The 18308-nt window shown below is 41.4% G+C and overlaps 2 protein-coding genes across 5 annotated transcripts; one reads left to right on the forward strand and one right to left on the reverse strand.

Annotated features, from left to right (window-relative positions):
* The first annotated feature begins 1911 nt into the window (after nucleotides 1-1911).
* acsl4a (acyl-CoA synthetase long chain family member 4a) lies at nucleotides 1912-14806 on the forward strand. Of its 4 annotated transcripts, none has more exons than XM_037261548.1 (16): nucleotides 1912-2016; nucleotides 4678-4809; nucleotides 4929-5165; nucleotides 5296-5473; nucleotides 5564-5673; nucleotides 6207-6345; nucleotides 7461-7611; nucleotides 9734-9857; nucleotides 9963-10034; nucleotides 10107-10246; nucleotides 10363-10535; nucleotides 12657-12731; nucleotides 12829-13017; nucleotides 13097-13211; nucleotides 13545-13702; nucleotides 13793-14806. In XM_037261548.1, the coding sequence occupies exons 3-16, from the start codon at nucleotides 4938-4940 to the stop codon at nucleotides 13948-13950; spliced, it is 2010 nt and encodes a 669-aa protein (XP_037117443.1). In that variant the 5' UTR covers nucleotides 1912-2016; nucleotides 4678-4809; nucleotides 4929-4937; the 3' UTR covers nucleotides 13951-14806. The 4 variants fall into 4 exon arrangements, with proteins under 4 accessions (XP_037117443.1, XP_037117441.1, XP_037117444.1 ...); XM_037261547.1 differs by adding an exon at nucleotides 2605-2854 and having other exon boundaries at nucleotides 1952-2016; nucleotides 4678-5165; XM_037261546.1 differs by having other exon boundaries at nucleotides 4678-5165.
* nxt2 (nuclear transport factor 2-like export factor 2) lies at nucleotides 14525-18156 on the reverse strand. Its single transcript, XM_037261551.1, has 4 exons — nucleotides 17999-18156; nucleotides 17789-17875; nucleotides 15547-15691; nucleotides 14525-15062 (listed from the first exon to the last, which is right to left on the reverse strand). Exons 1-4 carry the CDS (start codon nucleotides 18011-18013, stop codon nucleotides 14878-14880), a joined length of 432 nt encoding a protein of 143 aa, XP_037117446.1. The 5' UTR covers nucleotides 18014-18156; the 3' UTR covers nucleotides 14525-14877.
* Nucleotides 18157-18308: the final 152 nt, after the last annotated feature.

Here is an 18308-nt window from a genome sequence, read left to right on the forward strand (position 1 = left end):
AAATGAAATTATTTTTGGAGTCATTATTTGATTATCGTGATTTGTGTTACGAAAGGCTAACTAGGGGGCGGGCAGCACACACAGACAATGATTCACACTGACAATCACACCTATGGAAAATTAATGTTCAATTAACCTCCAATGCATGATTTTGGAATGTGGGAGGAAGCCAGAGCACGCAGAGAAACACGGCAGCACGGGGAGAGCATACAGATTCTACAGGAAAATCGTAGTGCGGATTCGAATCCAAGACCTTCTGCACTGAGGTGCATGTGCTATCCAGTCATCATCGTGCGGAATGAAATAAAATTCTTCCACTTTAAAGGAGCACTGACATGGGCTTTACAGCAACATCGATCGTCTATTGGGCTCCCCACTACAGTGGCAAAACTTTTTTTATTTTTTTATTTCACCTTGTCCAACAGGAAGGTCTACTGTTAGCCTAGCATTGAATGATTTTTGGGTGGGCGTGGCCAAGTCTCGCCCACACTTTTTTTGCTTCACCTGTTACACATGCTTCTGTTTACATTGAGTCTTAGATGTCAGCACTTTAAGAACACATACACTACATACATATATATACACATATAGTGTGTATATATACATATAGTAAATATACATATAGCTCCCAAGCGTAAGGCACTCTTCTGATTGCAGTGCATCAAAGAAAAGGAAGGCTGGATGGATGGATGGATGGACGGATGGATGGATGGATGGATGGATGGATACTTTATTGATCTCTGGGGGGAAATTCAGGTTTCCAGCAGCGTTCATACCACAGAGTGGGTATATAAAAGACATACTGAGGACATGAGTGCAACTCAATAGGCTTCTAGAAAAGGCTCCCACTCACAACGGCGCCACAAAGAAAACCAATAAGTGCAAAAGTTAAAAGTCATCAAAGCAAAGCAACAAAGACAATAACAAAGGAAAAAAGTAACACCAGCTGGTGAGAGGCTTAAATATTATAAATGATCCCGAGGTGCGCCACACAGCTCCCCTCAATACCTAGAAGAACACCCCAAAACACACAAGAAAACCTCCACAGGGTCCACAAACTGGTGTAAGGGCAGTTTAGTTTAGCGGGCGAATTGCAGTCAACAGCCAACGGACTGTGGTTGTGAATTGTTAAAACATAAAACAGGCAAACGAGGTGGAACGTATGAAAATGAATTTGCTTCACTGCAGAAATATGAATCATTTAATGAACACAATGTGTCACATTGGTGAATGAAGTTGTTGTGCTATTATAGCCATAGTTAATATTTTGTATGACTTCCATGAGCTTGAAGGACTGCATCCATGCGGTTCGAAAATGATTCATACAATTTATTGATGAAGTGATCAGGAATGGCAAAGAATCCAGTCTTCCATGCCTCCCAGAGTTCATCAAGATTTTTTGGTTTTGTCTTCCATGCTTCCTCTTTAATTCTATCCCAAATATGTTAAATGATTTTCATGCCTGATTTTCTGGGTGAATCTTGCATCCATTTGTGGGCGCTGTAGTGTAATTCAACTTAAGATTCACCTTCTGCCACTTTTCCAGCATCTATCCGTTTAGCAGGCAATACGCCTTGGCAAATGCCACAAGGTTTTTTATCTGCCTTTCCTTTGGATTTATTATATATTTTTAGTCATTTATATTTATTATTTTTTTCTTTTTATTCTCTCTCTCTCTCTCTCTCTCTCTCTCTCTCTCTCTCTCTCTCTCTCTCTCTCTCTCTATATATATATATATATGCTTTATCATAAAAATATAAATAAGAAGAAAATAAATAATATAATGTGCGTGTGTGTGTGTGCACGCGAGGCAAAATCAGACACTTGCACATGCTCATATAATACTTGGGGTGTAGATGGTTGAGAGGGTTAAGTTTATTTCCCCTTCCCATTGGTCGAGAGAAATGGAATCAGATGACGTAGTAGTTCCGTGTTTCTGAGTCCTTCGAGGAGGTAACTGTCGGTCATTGTGAATGGAGACACGAGTCACGACTCGCCGGGTTCCCGCTGTCAAAGGTAAGAATGGGGCCAGCATGGCAATTGATGGCTATCACTCGCTTGCTGGCCCACTAATCTTATTAGTGGCTTTATCTGTTTGTAGAATGAAGTGGCGGTTCATTTGAGAGGGAAGCGTAGAATAGCTTTCGACCAAACTGGTCCTCGTCTCCGTTGTTTGGCGGGCATCAACGGTTGCTCAAAGCCGAGCTGGCACACTTGGACGAGCGGCGGCTGTTCTCTTTGCTTCCGATTCTTTGAAAATAAATGTGTTCATATTTAACGACAAATAACGTGGGGTGAGTCTGTGTTGTGGCGCAAGTGAACGGGAAATGTGGCAATGCTGAGACTGTGATTACTAAGGTCGCATATTTGACGTAAAAAAATACATTGACTAATTCACTTGACAAATATTAGTCAGCCAATGTTCCACAACGCAGTGACGTGTACACTTCAAGGCAGATCCAGTCGAGTCTCTTATGTCTTGTTTTAACTTCCGATCATAGTCATGATGCGATAATTCAGGTACGTTTTGTTACGGCTACCGTAACACAATTTATTTTGACACAATTTCATTAGCATCTTGCCGCATTAAAAACTGTTTAGTAGTTGCCGGGTCATCATCACCTGTGAGGTCAATGAGGAGGCGAGCTTGACCTTCGCACGATGGGCTGCGTGCTGTGATTGGTTGGAAGACGCTCATCCATCCCAAGTTCCTTAGCTGATTACATACAGTAGACACTTTTTGGGGGGGGGAGGGTGCGGTTAAGCCTGGCGTGTCTTGCAGATGCTGATGAATGTTGGTCATTGTGTGGTTTTGCTCACAGTCATTCAGACTTTGACATCATTCTTTTGAAAGGTCAGTCAACTCAATTCAACTTTATAGTCTTTTAAAAACAACCATCACTACATCTCTTGAGGATAAATAACTGGAAATTATGCTTGACGTTTCCTGGATCCTTTTGTATTGAATGTACTGTTTCCTCAAAATTGCCATAAAAAATATGAATAATTTTGTAAATGTAAAGAATGATTTTTTTATTAGTATTCCTAAAATAACTTATCTCGCCGCTCTCAGATCCTTTAAGTCTTGAAGGGCACTGAATGTAAAAACAATGCCTTAAATGGCATTACATTTCCAAATCAATCTTTCAAAAGTCAAAAGAATGTTCAAAGCCAAGTAGAGTTTTATTATTGTAATTAGTCTCAAACCTAAAAAGAACTAATGCAGAAAATTACAGAATGACTCTTGTGGTAAGATTGCGCAATCACAATATTGGAAACAATAAAATAGCAATGTAGTTTTAGTCAGGATTCTTAAGAACATCTGTGTGTCATATGTGTAATGTAGCAATTTAGGACTATGAGGGACTGTGAGGACGTAGGGAAGTTGGCCTTCAATGTCATTTCAAATTGTATCAAAAAGTCATGAATCTAACTTCTATTAAGCTGTAAGAAGCCTATCTAGTAGTTACGATTCATTTTTAGGTGTGATTTTAAAACATCTGATTTTGGTTCTCGTGGTTGTAATGGATCGGATGCGCCGTACTAAAATTATTTTCTCTCTTCAAATATCAAATCATCAAGTGTCAAAAAAATTTGCATTTATTCAAATGCTTTATCCTTTGTTCATTATTCAAAATGTGTTACTGCTCTTCTGTTCCTTATTCTCATAGTTTGTCATTTACATAATGTAAAATCTAGGGCTTGTCCGGTTTTGTGATGCAGGTAGAACTCTAATTTGTTGCAATATGCAACAAAGGAAATAGTGCAAGAGAAATAATCTTTTGGGAGTCAACCCTCCCAAAAATATTTATTCCAAGTGTACGCTGATGAATGATAGCAGTTGTAACTTGTAACACTTTTGGCCCTGCACCAGAATTATCCATCCATCTTCTTCCGCTTATCCGGGGTCGGGTCGCGGGGGCAGCAGCTTTAGGAGGGACTCCCCGACTTCCCTCTCCCCAGCCACTTCAAACTATGTGTGGAGGCAAGTCCGACTATGTCTAGTCGGACTTGCCTCCACACATAGTTTGGGCTCTGGTACAAGCCCTCTCGAGAGGGGCTAGACTCTCTTCCACTCTGGAGTTGCCCACGGTGAAAGGCGTCGAGCAGGTGTGGGCATACTTATTGCTGGGCGCCTGCACATTGGGGTTCACCCCGGTGAACGAGAGGGTATCCTCCCTCCGCCTTCGGGTGGGGGGACGGGTCCTGACTGTTGTTTGTGCCTATGCACTGAACAGCAGTTCAGAGTACCCACCCTTTTTGGGGTCCTTAGAAGAAGTGCTGGAGAGCGCTCCTTCTGGGGACTCTATCGTTCTACTGGGTGACTTCAATGCTCACGTTGGCAATGACAGTGAGGATTGGAAGGGCGTGATTGGGCGGAATGACCCCGCCCACGGTGTTCTATTGTTGGACTTCTGTGCTCGGCACCAGAATTACTAGGAAATAAAGTTCCTTAGATTCTGATACAAAAAGTTCCTTTGCCCTTTGATTTTGTTTCCATCAGAGAGCACCAGGCTGATGACAAAGACGCACTTTACAGAAACTTCAAATGATTAAAAGGTCTTGAATTATGCGCTGAAGTTCCCATGTCTTAAAAGGGCATATTGATGCTTCTTGATTAGGTGTCAAATATAACACTGCTTGCTTTTGTGACAGGCTTTTATGTTGTAATTTCAGTTCAATACCCTGGGATCTGAGGGACCGTGGACGTCGCGCCATTGCTGGGCTTCATAGTTCTCCCCTAGCCTTTTAAGCATTTCCCTACCCCATTTGAAGCATCCCTATCCCTCCCCCATCACATCCACCACGGTATGGCTTTCCAGTCAGATACTGTCCAGTCTATCCTCCTTTTTCCAGTCCACCTTGTGGTGTGGCTCTACTCTGTCCTCTCCTTCCTACCATGGTACTACATCACCGGTGCCGGACAGAGGAACGCCATGTCCAAGCGGGTCAAGGCTCGCTCCACTTCAGGATGCGCGGAGGGACCCTACCGCTCTGTGGACCACTTTGACACGCTGGCCAAGGAAGACCTGCCGGGCAAGAACACTCTAGATAAGTTGTTTGCATTCGCAGTGGAGCGCTTTGGAGATTCGCCGTGTCTCGGCACCAGAGAAGTGCTGAGTGAGGAAAACGAGATGCAGCCCAATGGGAAAATTTTTAAAAAAGTTAGTAGATACGTCATTTATTCATTTGAGGCTAACCTATGTCATTTATTCATTTGAGGCTAACCTTTTTTGTTTTGTGTACAGTTTTGGATGACTAATGGCTTCGCATTTGTGTATTGACTCCCGTTAGCTGATCCTTGGTGATTACAAATGGCTCTCCTACAACCAAATTGACTCACTCGCCAGTCAGTTTGGAAGCGGATTGACAGCCCTCGGACAGAAACCCAAAAGCACTATTGCAATCTTCTGTGAGACCAGAGCCGAATGGATGATAACTGCCCAAACATGCTTTAGGCATAATTTCCCATGTGCGTATTTACATTGTCTTTCCTGTGAATTGTGTCGAAAACACAGCGTGTACATGTTCACTAAAAAAAAAAAAAATGTTTTCTCACTAGTGGTGACATTCTATGCAACCTTGGGAGAGGAGGCAATTGCATTTGGACTGAATGAAACTGGAGTTTCTCATCTTGTCACAAGTGTGGAACTGCTCGAAACAAAACTAAAAGTGAGTTTATCCCTCTGCATCATCATTACCATCCGCTTTGCCCCTTCTCAACTTGCTCTATACACTCCAAATAGTGGTTGTCCTAATAGACAATGGGTCTCAAATAATCACCACAAAAAATAAATGTGAATTTCTAAATATTGAACTTGCTTTAGTTTTCCCTCACAAAGCAAATTAAACAGGCCTATTTCCAACATTTGCAGTTGTACCGGCTTTTGTACAAAGAGCTTCCTCGCAAATGTAAGCCCGAATATATAAGCACTTGTTGTGAAATTAGGATGTTCAAAGCTAATAAAACAAGAAAATGTCGGGATGCTTTGCCCTCTCACGGTTTATTTCCATACTTACATTTCTGGTTGGTGGTGACAGCTTTCAGTTTACAAGTCTCTTTTTACTCTACACAAGCTCAGTCAAGCTCCTAGAGAAACTGTGGTGTCCTGTACATAGAGACATGAGCAGATTCAGAGCAAAAAAAAAAGAAAAATCTTGTATGAAAGTATTTTGACTCCCCATTTGTGCTCTTGTTTGTCCAGAATGTGCTTCCAAATATCCCCAAACTGAAACATATAATCTATGCGGACCAGAAGAAAGTGACCACAGCAGGCTACCCGGCAGGAGTCTCTATCCACAGTATGCAAGAAGTGCAAAATCTGGGCACACTGCCTGAAAATAGTGAGTGTTCTGTCACACCTTGACCATGTACAATACTGCACCAAGAGAAATTCTCATACTCAGTTTGAATGTGTGAGGTGTCTTAGCAACTTCAAATTCTAGTTATTTGTGATTGTGCTTTGCAGCAGAAAAATGTATACCTGGCTGTTTACATTCCCGAAACACTCAAACACCATTCGTGCACAGAACACATTGAAGTATATTTTATTGATTGTCCACTTGAGTGTCTTTGATTTCCAATTGTTAAATGATTATTTATCTCTGTTCATTGTTACTTTATTCAGGTTCTCCGTCCGTAATTTCAGAGTCCTTGCCTGTAAACATTTTCCGTTTTATTGACCTAATGAGAAGAACTCTAATAACCGTGGGTTCGCAGCAGCAATGTTCCGCAAAGGCTCCAGTTTGTTTTGGATTCTGTGCCCTGTTTAGAGTTTCAACAGTAGTGCTTGGGGTTCATTCCAAGATGTCAATTTTGGCCACTCCTGATCGTGGCATCCGAGTCCAGCCGCCCTCAGTTTATCGGTTGCACCTTTGTGCTAATTGCACACTCATTAATTATAATCATAGTTTTTAACTTAAGGTTGTGTATCTACAGCCAGATTTGTTTTTGTAAGTTAAAAGAGAGACAAAAGCAAGCATGGTCCATTTTTCACCTACAAGCTCAGTTTATGAATATTTTGATCAGGGAAATGAAAAAAGCCCATTCATTTTGTAGAAATAATGAAATAATGAATGCCTTAAAAATGCTCACTGTTAATGAGGAATATGGCCATGCCCCCTCCCCTCCCTTCATGTCTTGGTGGTCATTTGAGGGAGCGATCGCAATTTGTCCATTGGAAATCATTGTCAATACATCGCTTAAAATGTCAAAATAACGGGGCTCAACCAGCTTCTAAATGTATGGAGACATCTCTACTTAGGCCCACTTCAACCTCTGAAAACCAGTTTGCCTTTCCATGGCTGACTCCCCGCATGCCGTTTCTGTCACATCTGTTTGTTGTCTTTCATAAGTTACCATATTGTGTTTTGCACCGTAGGGAATGTGCAGAAAGAAACAGTAAATAATGTAATTGTAGTTTTTTTTTTTTTTTTTAAACGATGTGTCTGTTTTGCAGTGGGAAAGGAACTTGTGAAGCCGGAGCCGTCTGATCTGGCTGTGGTCATGTACACCAGCGGCTCCACTGGGCGCCCAAAAGGAGTCATGATTATCCACAGTAATTTGATCGCAGGAATGACAGGCCAATGTGAACGCATCCCTGGACTCGGGTATGTTCAAATATTTAGAAAACACAGCCTAAGGGAGGGGTCGGGAACCTTTTTTGCGGACAGAGACATAAATGCCCATTTTTTTAAAAATAATTTCCCTTGAGAGCCATACCATTTAAAAGAACAAAACAAAAAAAAAAGATAGGTTAAATACAATTAAATGCATGTATTTGAATTAAGACCAATGATTTTTTGAGTGTAATAATGTATTATTTTTAATAACGTTTTTAACGTCGCCAAAAGAGCCATATCTGGCTCGCGAGCCATAGGTTCCCGACCCCTGGCCTAAGGAGTTAAACCTTGAGCTGTAATGGTGAAATCTGGATGGATTACTTTTTAATTGTTCTAACGAGCAAGTATAAACTACCAACCAGCTTCCCAAACTGGCTGCAAAGCTCGATATAAGGAGTTTTGCATCAGTTTGCGGGGCAAAATTTGCATTTTGTGTTTCATTGAAACACTTTAAATAGCAAAATTGAGATTCAACCATAGTCCCAAAAACTTTTACTGGATGCATGCGTGTCTCTCATGACAACTAATGCAGGTAGTTTAGTTTATACTGCACCAGCTAGTGCACCTGAACGATTTTACACGCTTCGATTCCAGGCGACTTGCTGTCTAACGCGGTTTGGTCATTGATCCCGATTTTCTTCGTCATAAATACATTTTCAAGTAGTATTGTAAATGGATGATCAAAGAACTGTGCGAAGCTCAATGACTAACGCGTAAATCTTAGCGCTAGTGATTCGACGAATTCCCGTGACCAATTTAAAGGCATTTGATAATAAGAAGTTGGGCTGTTTGACCGTTATGACTGCTTTGTTACAGTGTTACGGATAGCAAGGATCGTTTTTGATTCGTAAAGGGGGAAGTTCGCAGAAGCACCTCATCCACACAGTCGCTCACAGGTCAAAGAGCGTAGTTGTAGAATAAGTGACTGCTTTGTTCTCGCTTCCATCCAATTCACATAGCATCAAAATGACTTCCTCAATCCGTCTGATATTGGCGTCTGCGTATTACTTCTTTTTTAATATGTCAACAGACTTCGATGTGTGGTGCAAACGGAATGGGTTGTCCAACAACATGCCTGACCTAAATTAATGTAACGAAGGACCCTTTCGGCTGCCTAAGAACATGCCTTTCTTAAAAAAAAAAACAAGACTTTCTATCCAACGCGCTTTCAGAGCTAATGCGATTCCCAAATTCTGGACCTCAAAGTCCGCGTAAAATCGAGATTTAGTTGTACGTACTAGGTTCGGCTGACTGGAGTCGCGTATGCCCATTGCGTGGAACTATTCACATTAAAGAGCAGTGATTTAGTTGCTTAGAAGCAGCAACAGACCTGAGGCTGCCAGTTGGATCAGGAAAGGTTAATAAGCGGGTGTCTACTGTGAGATTTTTAGGTAACAGCTGCCAACAAAGCCCTTCTAACTACAGAATGAATCCTCCAGACGAAAGTCAGAAGCCCCTTACATTTTTGAAATCCAAATTGGCAGTTGCAAAACAGACACTAAATCATCTGCTGTCTCATTCATTCATTCATTCATTCATTCATTCATTCATTCATTCATTCATTTCCTCAGTTACAGAATTGCCAGAACCTCACAAGTGCTGACAATAGAGACTGTGCATGGCAGAGATGGCACAGCGTGTTATTAGAAAGAAAGAAGCAAAGAATGGTTTGATTATGCTGGCACGCAGCCCTGATATACAGCACTGAAGATGTGTTTCCATGCCCATCACAGCTTTTACTGTGTCCCCACCATTTTTCATGAAGTTGTGGTTTTAGACCAGAAACAGTTACCGGCACTACTAGGCACTTTGATGCAGTACAAGGTTAACCACCCCCTGAGATGGATAAAATCAGGAGGATTATTTGACGGGAGCGTTATTTATTTTCTAGAAACAATATTAATCAGAACAGCATGTTGAGACTAGTTGGAGCGCATAGAACAAGGCAATTTTGATTTGACTTTCCCTAAAAATGGGTCATTGTTTCCTTGATTGGCTGTCATGGGCAGTGCTTGCTCAGGGGTCACCAACTGTGCTTGAATATTTTCCAACCACAACACAAGATGTGGCCACACAGATCTCACCTCTTTTTATTTCTGTGCCTAAACAGGCCCAAGGATATTTACATCGGCTATCTGCCTCTGGCTCATGTGCTGGAGATGACTGCGGAGATCAGCTGTGTCACGTATGGGTGTCCGATAGGCTACTCTTCCCCCCACACACTGTCTGATCAGGTAAATGTTCTGCAGGGTCTTCTTCAGTCATTTTGTGTGCTTGCTACACTTAGTCGTCATAGGCTCTATGCGGTGGGTTAATTTTGTGTCTTCTTGTTCTTCTAGTCCTCAAAAATAAAACGAGGAAGCAAGGGAGACTCCTCTATGCTTAAACCCACACTGATGGCAGCTGTGCCGGTAAGAATCATGTTGGTTTTTGCTCTATTCCCCTGCTCAGCTCATCGTTTCTTCTTTTGCCCCACCAAATAGGAAATTCTGGATCGCATAAACAAGAACGTGATGAGCAAAGTGCAGGAGATGAACTATGTTCAGAAGATGCTCTTCAACCTGGGCTACCAATACAAACTAAAGCAGATCAGGAGAGGCTACGACGCACCTCTCTGCAATGCGTAAGGAATTGTCTTGCAACAACTGTTTTCATGTTGCTACACGCAAAGTACATGCAGAGTAGCAGGTTGAACTTGATAAAATTATAAGGTGTGACACATACGTGTCCTTGTTGCAGCCTGTTGTTTAAAAAAGTGAAGAAGCTGCTGGGCGGGCGAGTGCGGTTGATGCTGTCGGGAGGAGCTCCTTTGTCCCCGGCTACACAGAGGTTCATGAATGTGTGCTTCTGCTGCCCTGTGGGCCAAGGCTATGGCCTCACTGAAACTTGTGGAGCAGGCACCATCACTGAGGGTAAGGCTGTAATCACACAACCACTGATCAGACTTTTTTTTGTGTGTTTTGGCTCTGGACTTGCACGCTTTTGCCTGGTAGAACAAAAACAATCTAGTGATATCTGTCTATTGATGTTCTTGCCAGTCAGCACAGATATTTTATCATGAAAGTAATACATACTGTCAGGATGGAGTGCACACAAAATGGTTACATTGCACAAAGAAATAACAAACTAAGACTAAAGTAACTAAATGTGCAAACAGAAGGGAATTCTTAGCCCGTGAGGTAGGCATCAGTGGCACCCTGCTGACAGATGGTGGCGAGCATGAGCACCCACACGCTGGTTGGCTCTTACTTACCGCACAGAGACAGGCGGCAGGTTGCTTGGGCGAGCAGGCACAGGAAATAATTGGAGGCAAGCACCAAGACCTTCCCCCTTAAAGGCCTCGGGCCATAACGTTACAATACACATGTATTTATATTGCGTGTATAATCACTGATAATATATCTTCAAGCATTCCAACAAAAGGTTTAACTGTTTTTCAAATTTCAATCATGTAACCACTTAATGGCGGTGCCAACTTTTTTTATTTTTATTTAAACATTTGCGGACATTCAGCATATCTATGCACAAATGTAAATCGAATGAATTAGGACGGAAGCAGCCTTTTTTTTTCCAGCCTCGTCTTTTTCTAATAGTGCTTCACAAGTGATTTTTTTTTTGTCCATGTGAGCATAGATTTCGGCAAAACAATTGTGTATAGTGTAGTAGATCTTTTTGACCGCAGCGGATGTGGAGAGTTTGAAGACTAGCCAAAAAAAATTGTCAAAGGAGGAAATCATTCTTTGCTTGAACAAAAAATAAAGCAACCAGCAAGAAGTCTAGCTTTCAGTTACAGTGTGTACCTCGCACATGATATGCACATGAGTCATTCTCTCAATCGGTTACGTGTAAAGGAAGAACTTGACCACTGAATCATTGTGTTCCCTTCCAAACACTCCAAACATTGTGGAACGTCAGAGAGAGACTGTTGACCTTGACTAGTCGACTGGAAATTCTGACAAAAAGATACATCTGTTACAGTTTAACAAGGCTTGAAATGATTGCAAATCAAGAAGTTCAGTTTAGGAGCAGCTTTCTTGCAAGCTGTAGCGCTCCCAGGTTAATCCCAGTGAACTGAAGCCAAGCTTTTATTAAACAATAAAAATATGAAAATCCAATGATTCAACAATTGTTTGGTTCGAGTTAATTGTTTAGCTAATTGTGTGTCCAGATACAGTATATTGTATTCCCTCACAGTTTCTTGACAATTCCTCACCTATCAGCTCTTAGTGCCACTCCTTTGCTTGTACAGACAATGTCTCATTGGCAATTAGTCTCAAACAATTTACAGGCTCTTTCAGATGAACATGAGAACACACTTGAATTTTAATATTTATGAAGAAAGTAAAAGCTTGGAGATGCAATTAACAGTTCCCGTCCCACCAGAAATGTGTGCAAACACGGAACAATTAGAACGTGTCCGCTTGTAAGCGAGGGCATCTGTACCAGTTTTACTTTGAGGATCAGAAACACCTTTTCTTAAAATGCACATTACTTCCTAGCTTTTGACTTTCCAGTCTTTCTGTAGAAATTCAGTCGACTCCAAAACCATTAGAACGGAAATGCCAATTCCTTTAGTTTTGTTGCCATATCCAATACAACAACAGTACAATTAATTTGGAATGTCCTGAAAAAGTAACTACGTACTGGTGTACAGAGCAACAAACGTTAAACAGGTTAGTCAAAGATCAACAGCAGCTGATGCCAGAAACATGAGAGCTATGAAGAAACACCCAAATGCGGTTTTTGCAAGTAAGGCATATGCCACCAAAAAATAAATGTCATTCACTTCAAGTTAATTTCATAATGTCTATTTCTATACTCACTTTAAAAATGGGTTGCTTCAACGAAAAGGTGCTGTCCATGTACTACAAAACAAAAGCTAAACTTCTGAACTTGTATTTTATCTTTTGATATGAATCCCTAATGTCTTCAGTATAACACAAAAACAAAGAAATTGACCTTGCTGTTCCAATAATTTTAGAGGGGGACCATATAGTGATGATGATGCACAAATTTATTTTTCTGCCATACAGTTGCAGACATTAGCACCGGCCGTGTTGGGGCGCCACTTATTTGCTGTGAGTTGAGACTGCGGGACTGGGCTGAAGGTACGGTATGTCTGTTGGAACAGACTTGTTGCACATTCCAGTGATACATCCGTCTATTGCTGCCTTATTGGATGTCTCCATTTGCTACTTTAATTAGGCGGCTACACCAGCAAAGATAAGCCTAACCCTAGAGGCGAGATCCTGATTGGCGGCCCAAACGTGACCATGGGCTATTTCAAGTACGAGAGTAAGGATGAGGACTTTTTTGTGGACGAGAGTGGTCAAAGATGGTTTTGCACTGGTGATGTTGGTGAGGTGCACCCAGATGGCTGTCTCCAAATAGTAGGTATGTATCATCACAAAAATGACTGGATTGGCTTCCTTGTGTTAACTTTTTTTCTTTTCTTTTTTATATCCTTGTTCAGACCGTAAAAAAGATCTGGTCAAACTGCAAGCGGGCGAGTACGTGTCTCTCGGTAAGGTGGAGTCGGCCCTGAAGAACAGCTCCCTCATCGACAACATTTGTGTTTACGCAAACAGGTGAGTCACGTGCAACCATTGCGAATGTGCCAACAAAGAGGATGAGAATTGGCTTCTGTCTAAGTTCAAAGCCAAATGTTGCATTTGTAACAAAAGCCAAAACCAGGTGTGGCTGTTGCACAGGAAAGGCAACAAGGGGAAGGAAATGTTCCGTTTTAGTGAGGGCAAGTGACCAGAAGGTGGCAGCAGTCTTCATGAATCATTCAACTGATGCAGCTATAAAATCTGGCACGCATGAGTCATTGGCTTGAGTCGCCCCCATTTCCAACTAACATATTTTGAATGCGGCGTGTATTCAATTAATTTCCCTGTCTTCCTTATCCTACCCATCAGTGACCAGAACTACGTGATCAGCTTTGTGGTTCCCAACCCGAAGCGGCTGATGCAACTGGCCAAGCAGAGGGGGCTGGATGCATCTTGGGAGGACATCTGCACCCATGATGACATGGAGAAAGAGGTCCTGAATGAAATCAAGGCGGTTGCTGCTAAAAGTAGGAGCTCATAGTCTTAGGACGATTCTATTTCCATCTCTTTTACCTTTTTGACACAATGTCATTGAACCTGTCTTCTCATCCTTGTAGTTAAACTCCAGCGCTTTGAAACTCCTGTGAAGGTCCATCTGAGCCCAGAGCCATGGACACCTGAGATGGGTCTTGTCACAGATGCATTCAAGCTAAAGCGCAAAGAGCTTAAGAACCACTATCGCCACCACATAGAGAGGATGTATGGTGGCAAATAAGTCGCACTCTTTCCCAGCCAAGAGGCTTCATTTCAGCTTGGCCACTCTTTTTTTCCTGTAGTTTCCTGTGAAGTGTGTGGGATTTTTTGCTGTCTGTGTTCCAGACGGACTTAAATGAAAATGAGCTGAACACAGAAGATGCAGCTTTTGATCCACCTGTGCCACTGGTGTGTAGAAGTAGGATGGTTAAAGATGACCATGGGTTACTGCTTTTTTGGAAGGAACCCTTAAACAAAAACTATCACACCTCCACGCATTGCTAATACTGTGCTGTCTGTGTTACAGTCATTGAACCGTTACTGATAACGATACTCTTTTGTAGTTGGAGTACTGATGTTACCGTGCCTTCAGTCTGCAGCACTTGTCAGTGGTTTTACGTGACGTTTTGTTCACAAACTGTTCAATGTATCGACGGCCATGCGACGAGTTTGCATGAAGCGTTAGGTCATCAACACCCCCTATCCAGAGATATGCTTGACAACCTTTACTTAATTTATTCTGGCTAATTTTATTCTTGCTATTTATGTCAATGCTGAAAAAGACCAAATGTCCAACCATAAATGACTCAGGAACACCAAGAGCAGATGTTTTATTTTGGGACAATGCCAAAAGGATTTTTGCTTGCACTTTCAGCACATGCTGAGCAGGTTACTTTGTTCACGATAAATGGCTAAAGACCATGCTTGGTGGCAGCAGCTACACCTTTAGCCTTTGTAAAGGGGAAACTGATCAAGTCAGTATCGTGTTTGTATGTATTTTCATGAACTTGTTTGTATACTGTACACAAACTACTCATCCTAATCACAGGCCTTACTGTTCAAGCTATTCTTGAAAATAAAACCCTTTTCATACTAAATGTGGATCTCATTCCACCTCTCTTCCCATTACAAATCTATATACATCAAAAGACAATTTAGCTGAGGACAATCAGCTATTCCAGTCTTGAAAACGAAAACAGTCACTAGCAATCTTCCACACAGGTTGATCGTTGTTTGGAGACGCCTGAGCCGTTAAAAGAAAATTCTGGTTGAAGAAACGCTGCTTGTTCCCTTCAAACTTGACTGTTCCGCCGGTGACTACAAGTAGAGTCATCTGACCTTGAGTTGCTTGATCTGTGAGCCAAGGAAGACACAGGTGATATTTAAAACAGCTGATCCCCTTAAAAAAACTAACACAATTACTACAGGTACTAATCATTTTGTTTTATAGGGCTCTGCTAGATATGCAAAAAAGCTATTTGCAACTTAACTACTCGAGCAACAAAATTTCTCTATGCCACAGTGACTAAAAGAATGTTTCAGAAGCAAAAATGTTTTTCTCTACTTTTCTCCTGTATCAAGGTAGTTAAACATTTAATGATCCACTAGCCAGATTGTTCTTGTTTGGATTTTGAATGTGGGGGGGAAAATAAGATTCAGCTACAGTTGAGTGCTGGGGCGGAACTATTCTAGTAGGGCCAATGCAACCCAAAAAAACAATTTGAAATCATGTTAAAAGTTATACTTTGATTTTTCTGTATACAGCCTTCAGAGGAATCCATTTGGACACCCTCGGTCCACATTGTATTGCCATTTGACCTCCTGGGACGTCACTAACCGTGAACTGGTTGACAATCCAGTGTTTGGATTTGGAACTCGCTAGAGGGCAGTGCCTCAAAGAACTCTCCCAGGGCAACTAGTCCGGACACAGTGTTTCCATTCCACACCAAGGTCGCCTTATCCAGGTAGAGTCTGGTGAGGTTCTGAGAAACAAGTAGTGAGACGTCAGAAAGCCGAACAGTACTGTGATCGTATGACAGGAAAGCACCCAGTGGTATACAGACAATGCAAGGACAAATAATCCCAAGTAACAGTAAAAAAGTTTCTGTGTCCACTTTAGTTGTACAACTTGCTGTTCTCCAGTATGTTGAATGGCAAAATTTGCATTTGATCTGAGAATGGACCAATACATTACTTATTTCAACACATTTTGACAAGATGACATCATGATGTTCTTAACTGAGTTGAGACATAAATACTGGAAGAGTCACAAAGGCAAACAAGTGGGCATCCTTTAATTCCTTGGTCAGTTCATGGATTAACCACCTGTTGAGCATTTTACGGTTCACCTTGTTGTCAAGGGAACAGGTGTACAAAACGTATAGAAGCATTGAACAGTTGGACATGTGCGTTTGAATGTATAGACTCTACACCAGTGTTTCCCAACCAGTGTGCCGCGGCACACGAGTGTGCCGTGAGAGATGTTCAGCTGTGCCGTGGGAAATTGTTCAACATTAATTACGGAGTGCATTATAAACAGGATTGCCAAACCACTGGTCAGTTAGCGCAAGGCCTGGTCAGTCACTTGCTAAACGTGCATGCGTGGCAAATCGGAGAATCTTGAGATTACATGTTGTGGCATCGGCACATACTCAGTTTATGTGTGTGTTGCTGTGTGCTTTTACTAACAGTGACACTATGACGGCTGTGGTGCGTTTTCGGTCCGATGGAAATCAGAGCATGTAGTTCAACGGGAGAACCTGGATTGTTCATTTTTCACCAACATAAAATACACAGTCAAGTCAAGACACCTCGACTGTGATAGCCACTCAGTCGCTGTCAGAACAGCAGAGCGTCTTTAAAAGTGACTTTGTTCTTATTGTCGCAATATTTATAGAGCTAGTCTAAAACAGTAAACAGTTATATTGATTCTTTTGGATTTTGACCACAAAAAAAAAAACTCACTTTCATTTACAAAAGAAATACAATTTAAAGAATATTTAGTATTTATTTTTATTCTCCATACATATATAGGAATAGAACTTTACGTCTTTTGTTGTAATATAACTGACTTTAATATAGCAGCTGGTGTAACACTTAACAGATTTTTGTTGGTGGTGTGCCTCGAGATTTTTTCCAATGGAAAGGTGTGCCGTGAATGAAAAAAGGTTGGGAAACACTGCTCTACACTATACGATAGAGAAGGTCGATCACCTGGTAAGGTTTTAGTGCGTTCCTGAAATTGCTCCTGACAGCTGACTAAACTAGGGTGACCAGACGTCCTCTTTTTCCCCAAACATGTCCTACTTTTGAGCCCTAAAAAAATGTCAGGGGGGAGTTCAAAATCGGCCGGGATTTTGTTGGACTGCCTCAAACATAATACATGTACATTACATTGTCAATAGAATTGACACTCAGTTCCATTTTCACTCAATTTCAGGTTTTTCTGTATCGTTTGCAAATAAATCACGCCCTTCTCCTCAAATCTAGTCACTTTGCTACGAAATAGGGTGGGCTAGCCAGTCTACACCGAGTGTTTACAAGCAATGCCGAAACGAAAATGGACGTTCACGTTATGAAGTGCTTGACATCAAGGCAGGCACTTGCGTGTCTGTGGCAAATAAAGGTGCCAATGCACGAGGACTGAGGAGGAGCCCTTTTTTTCTTTTCTTCAAATGCTGCATCGATGGCTGTATTTCTTTTGTCTTTTTTTTTTTTTTTTACTTAGTGTACCACTATAAAACTCAAAAATATCAGTGTACACATGTTTTTGTTAGTGTAAATATGGTTTTGATATTGTATATGTTGTTTTGTGTTATTCGGGCCAATAAATGCAATTGCTATACAGACACCATGTCATTTGTGTCATAACATATGACACAAATATATACATGTATAGACTTCAGGTTGAAGTGGAATAAACAGTGAGTCTGTTTGCGACAGCAAAGTTTGTAACCTCGAAAATTTGAATCTCATAAAACTCTTTCTAAAATAATTCCAGGATGTCGAAAGAGAGCTGGTTTGAGAATAAACATCACTCCAATTTACATTGTCATTGCACCAATTGAACAGCCACTCACCCTTCTTTTCTTATCCATGCAGTCGTAGTATATGTTGACGAACTCCTCCGAATACCTGCAAGACTGGTCCACATGAGTCCTGAAATCCTGCGGGATGGGGAAACGGTTTGCAAACAAATTAGTGTTTTTGTTCATGAACACGTGCAAGTCAAATACTACGAGCAAGAGGTTAACTGCCGGTTGCCGAAAAAGGTTTCATTTGTAGCTTACCAACATCGCTGCCATGAGCAAAAAAAATGTCTGCTATGTCTCGGAATGAAATAAAAGCGTTAGCAAGAGATTTACAACACAGCAATGTTCGTTGTATTATTTCAAATTGCTTGATTTGACGCTTGCTTGGCGTTGGCATAGACGCTTATTTACTTCCTGCTGATGTAGCTTGAACTACCAAAATAAAACATAGATGTAGGTCACATGCAATGCAGTTACCAACTAGGTTTGTTCGAGGCTTTTTTATTTATTCACATATTATTTATGTTTATCTGTAGTTGTATCTGCATCTAAAATATAGAGCATTTCA

The sequence above is a fragment of the Syngnathus acus genome, chromosome 10 (assembly GCF_901709675.1).
Source record: "Syngnathus acus chromosome 10, fSynAcu1.2, whole genome shotgun sequence".
In the NCBI taxonomy this organism is placed as follows: Eukaryota; Metazoa; Chordata; class Actinopteri; order Syngnathiformes; family Syngnathidae; genus Syngnathus; species Syngnathus acus.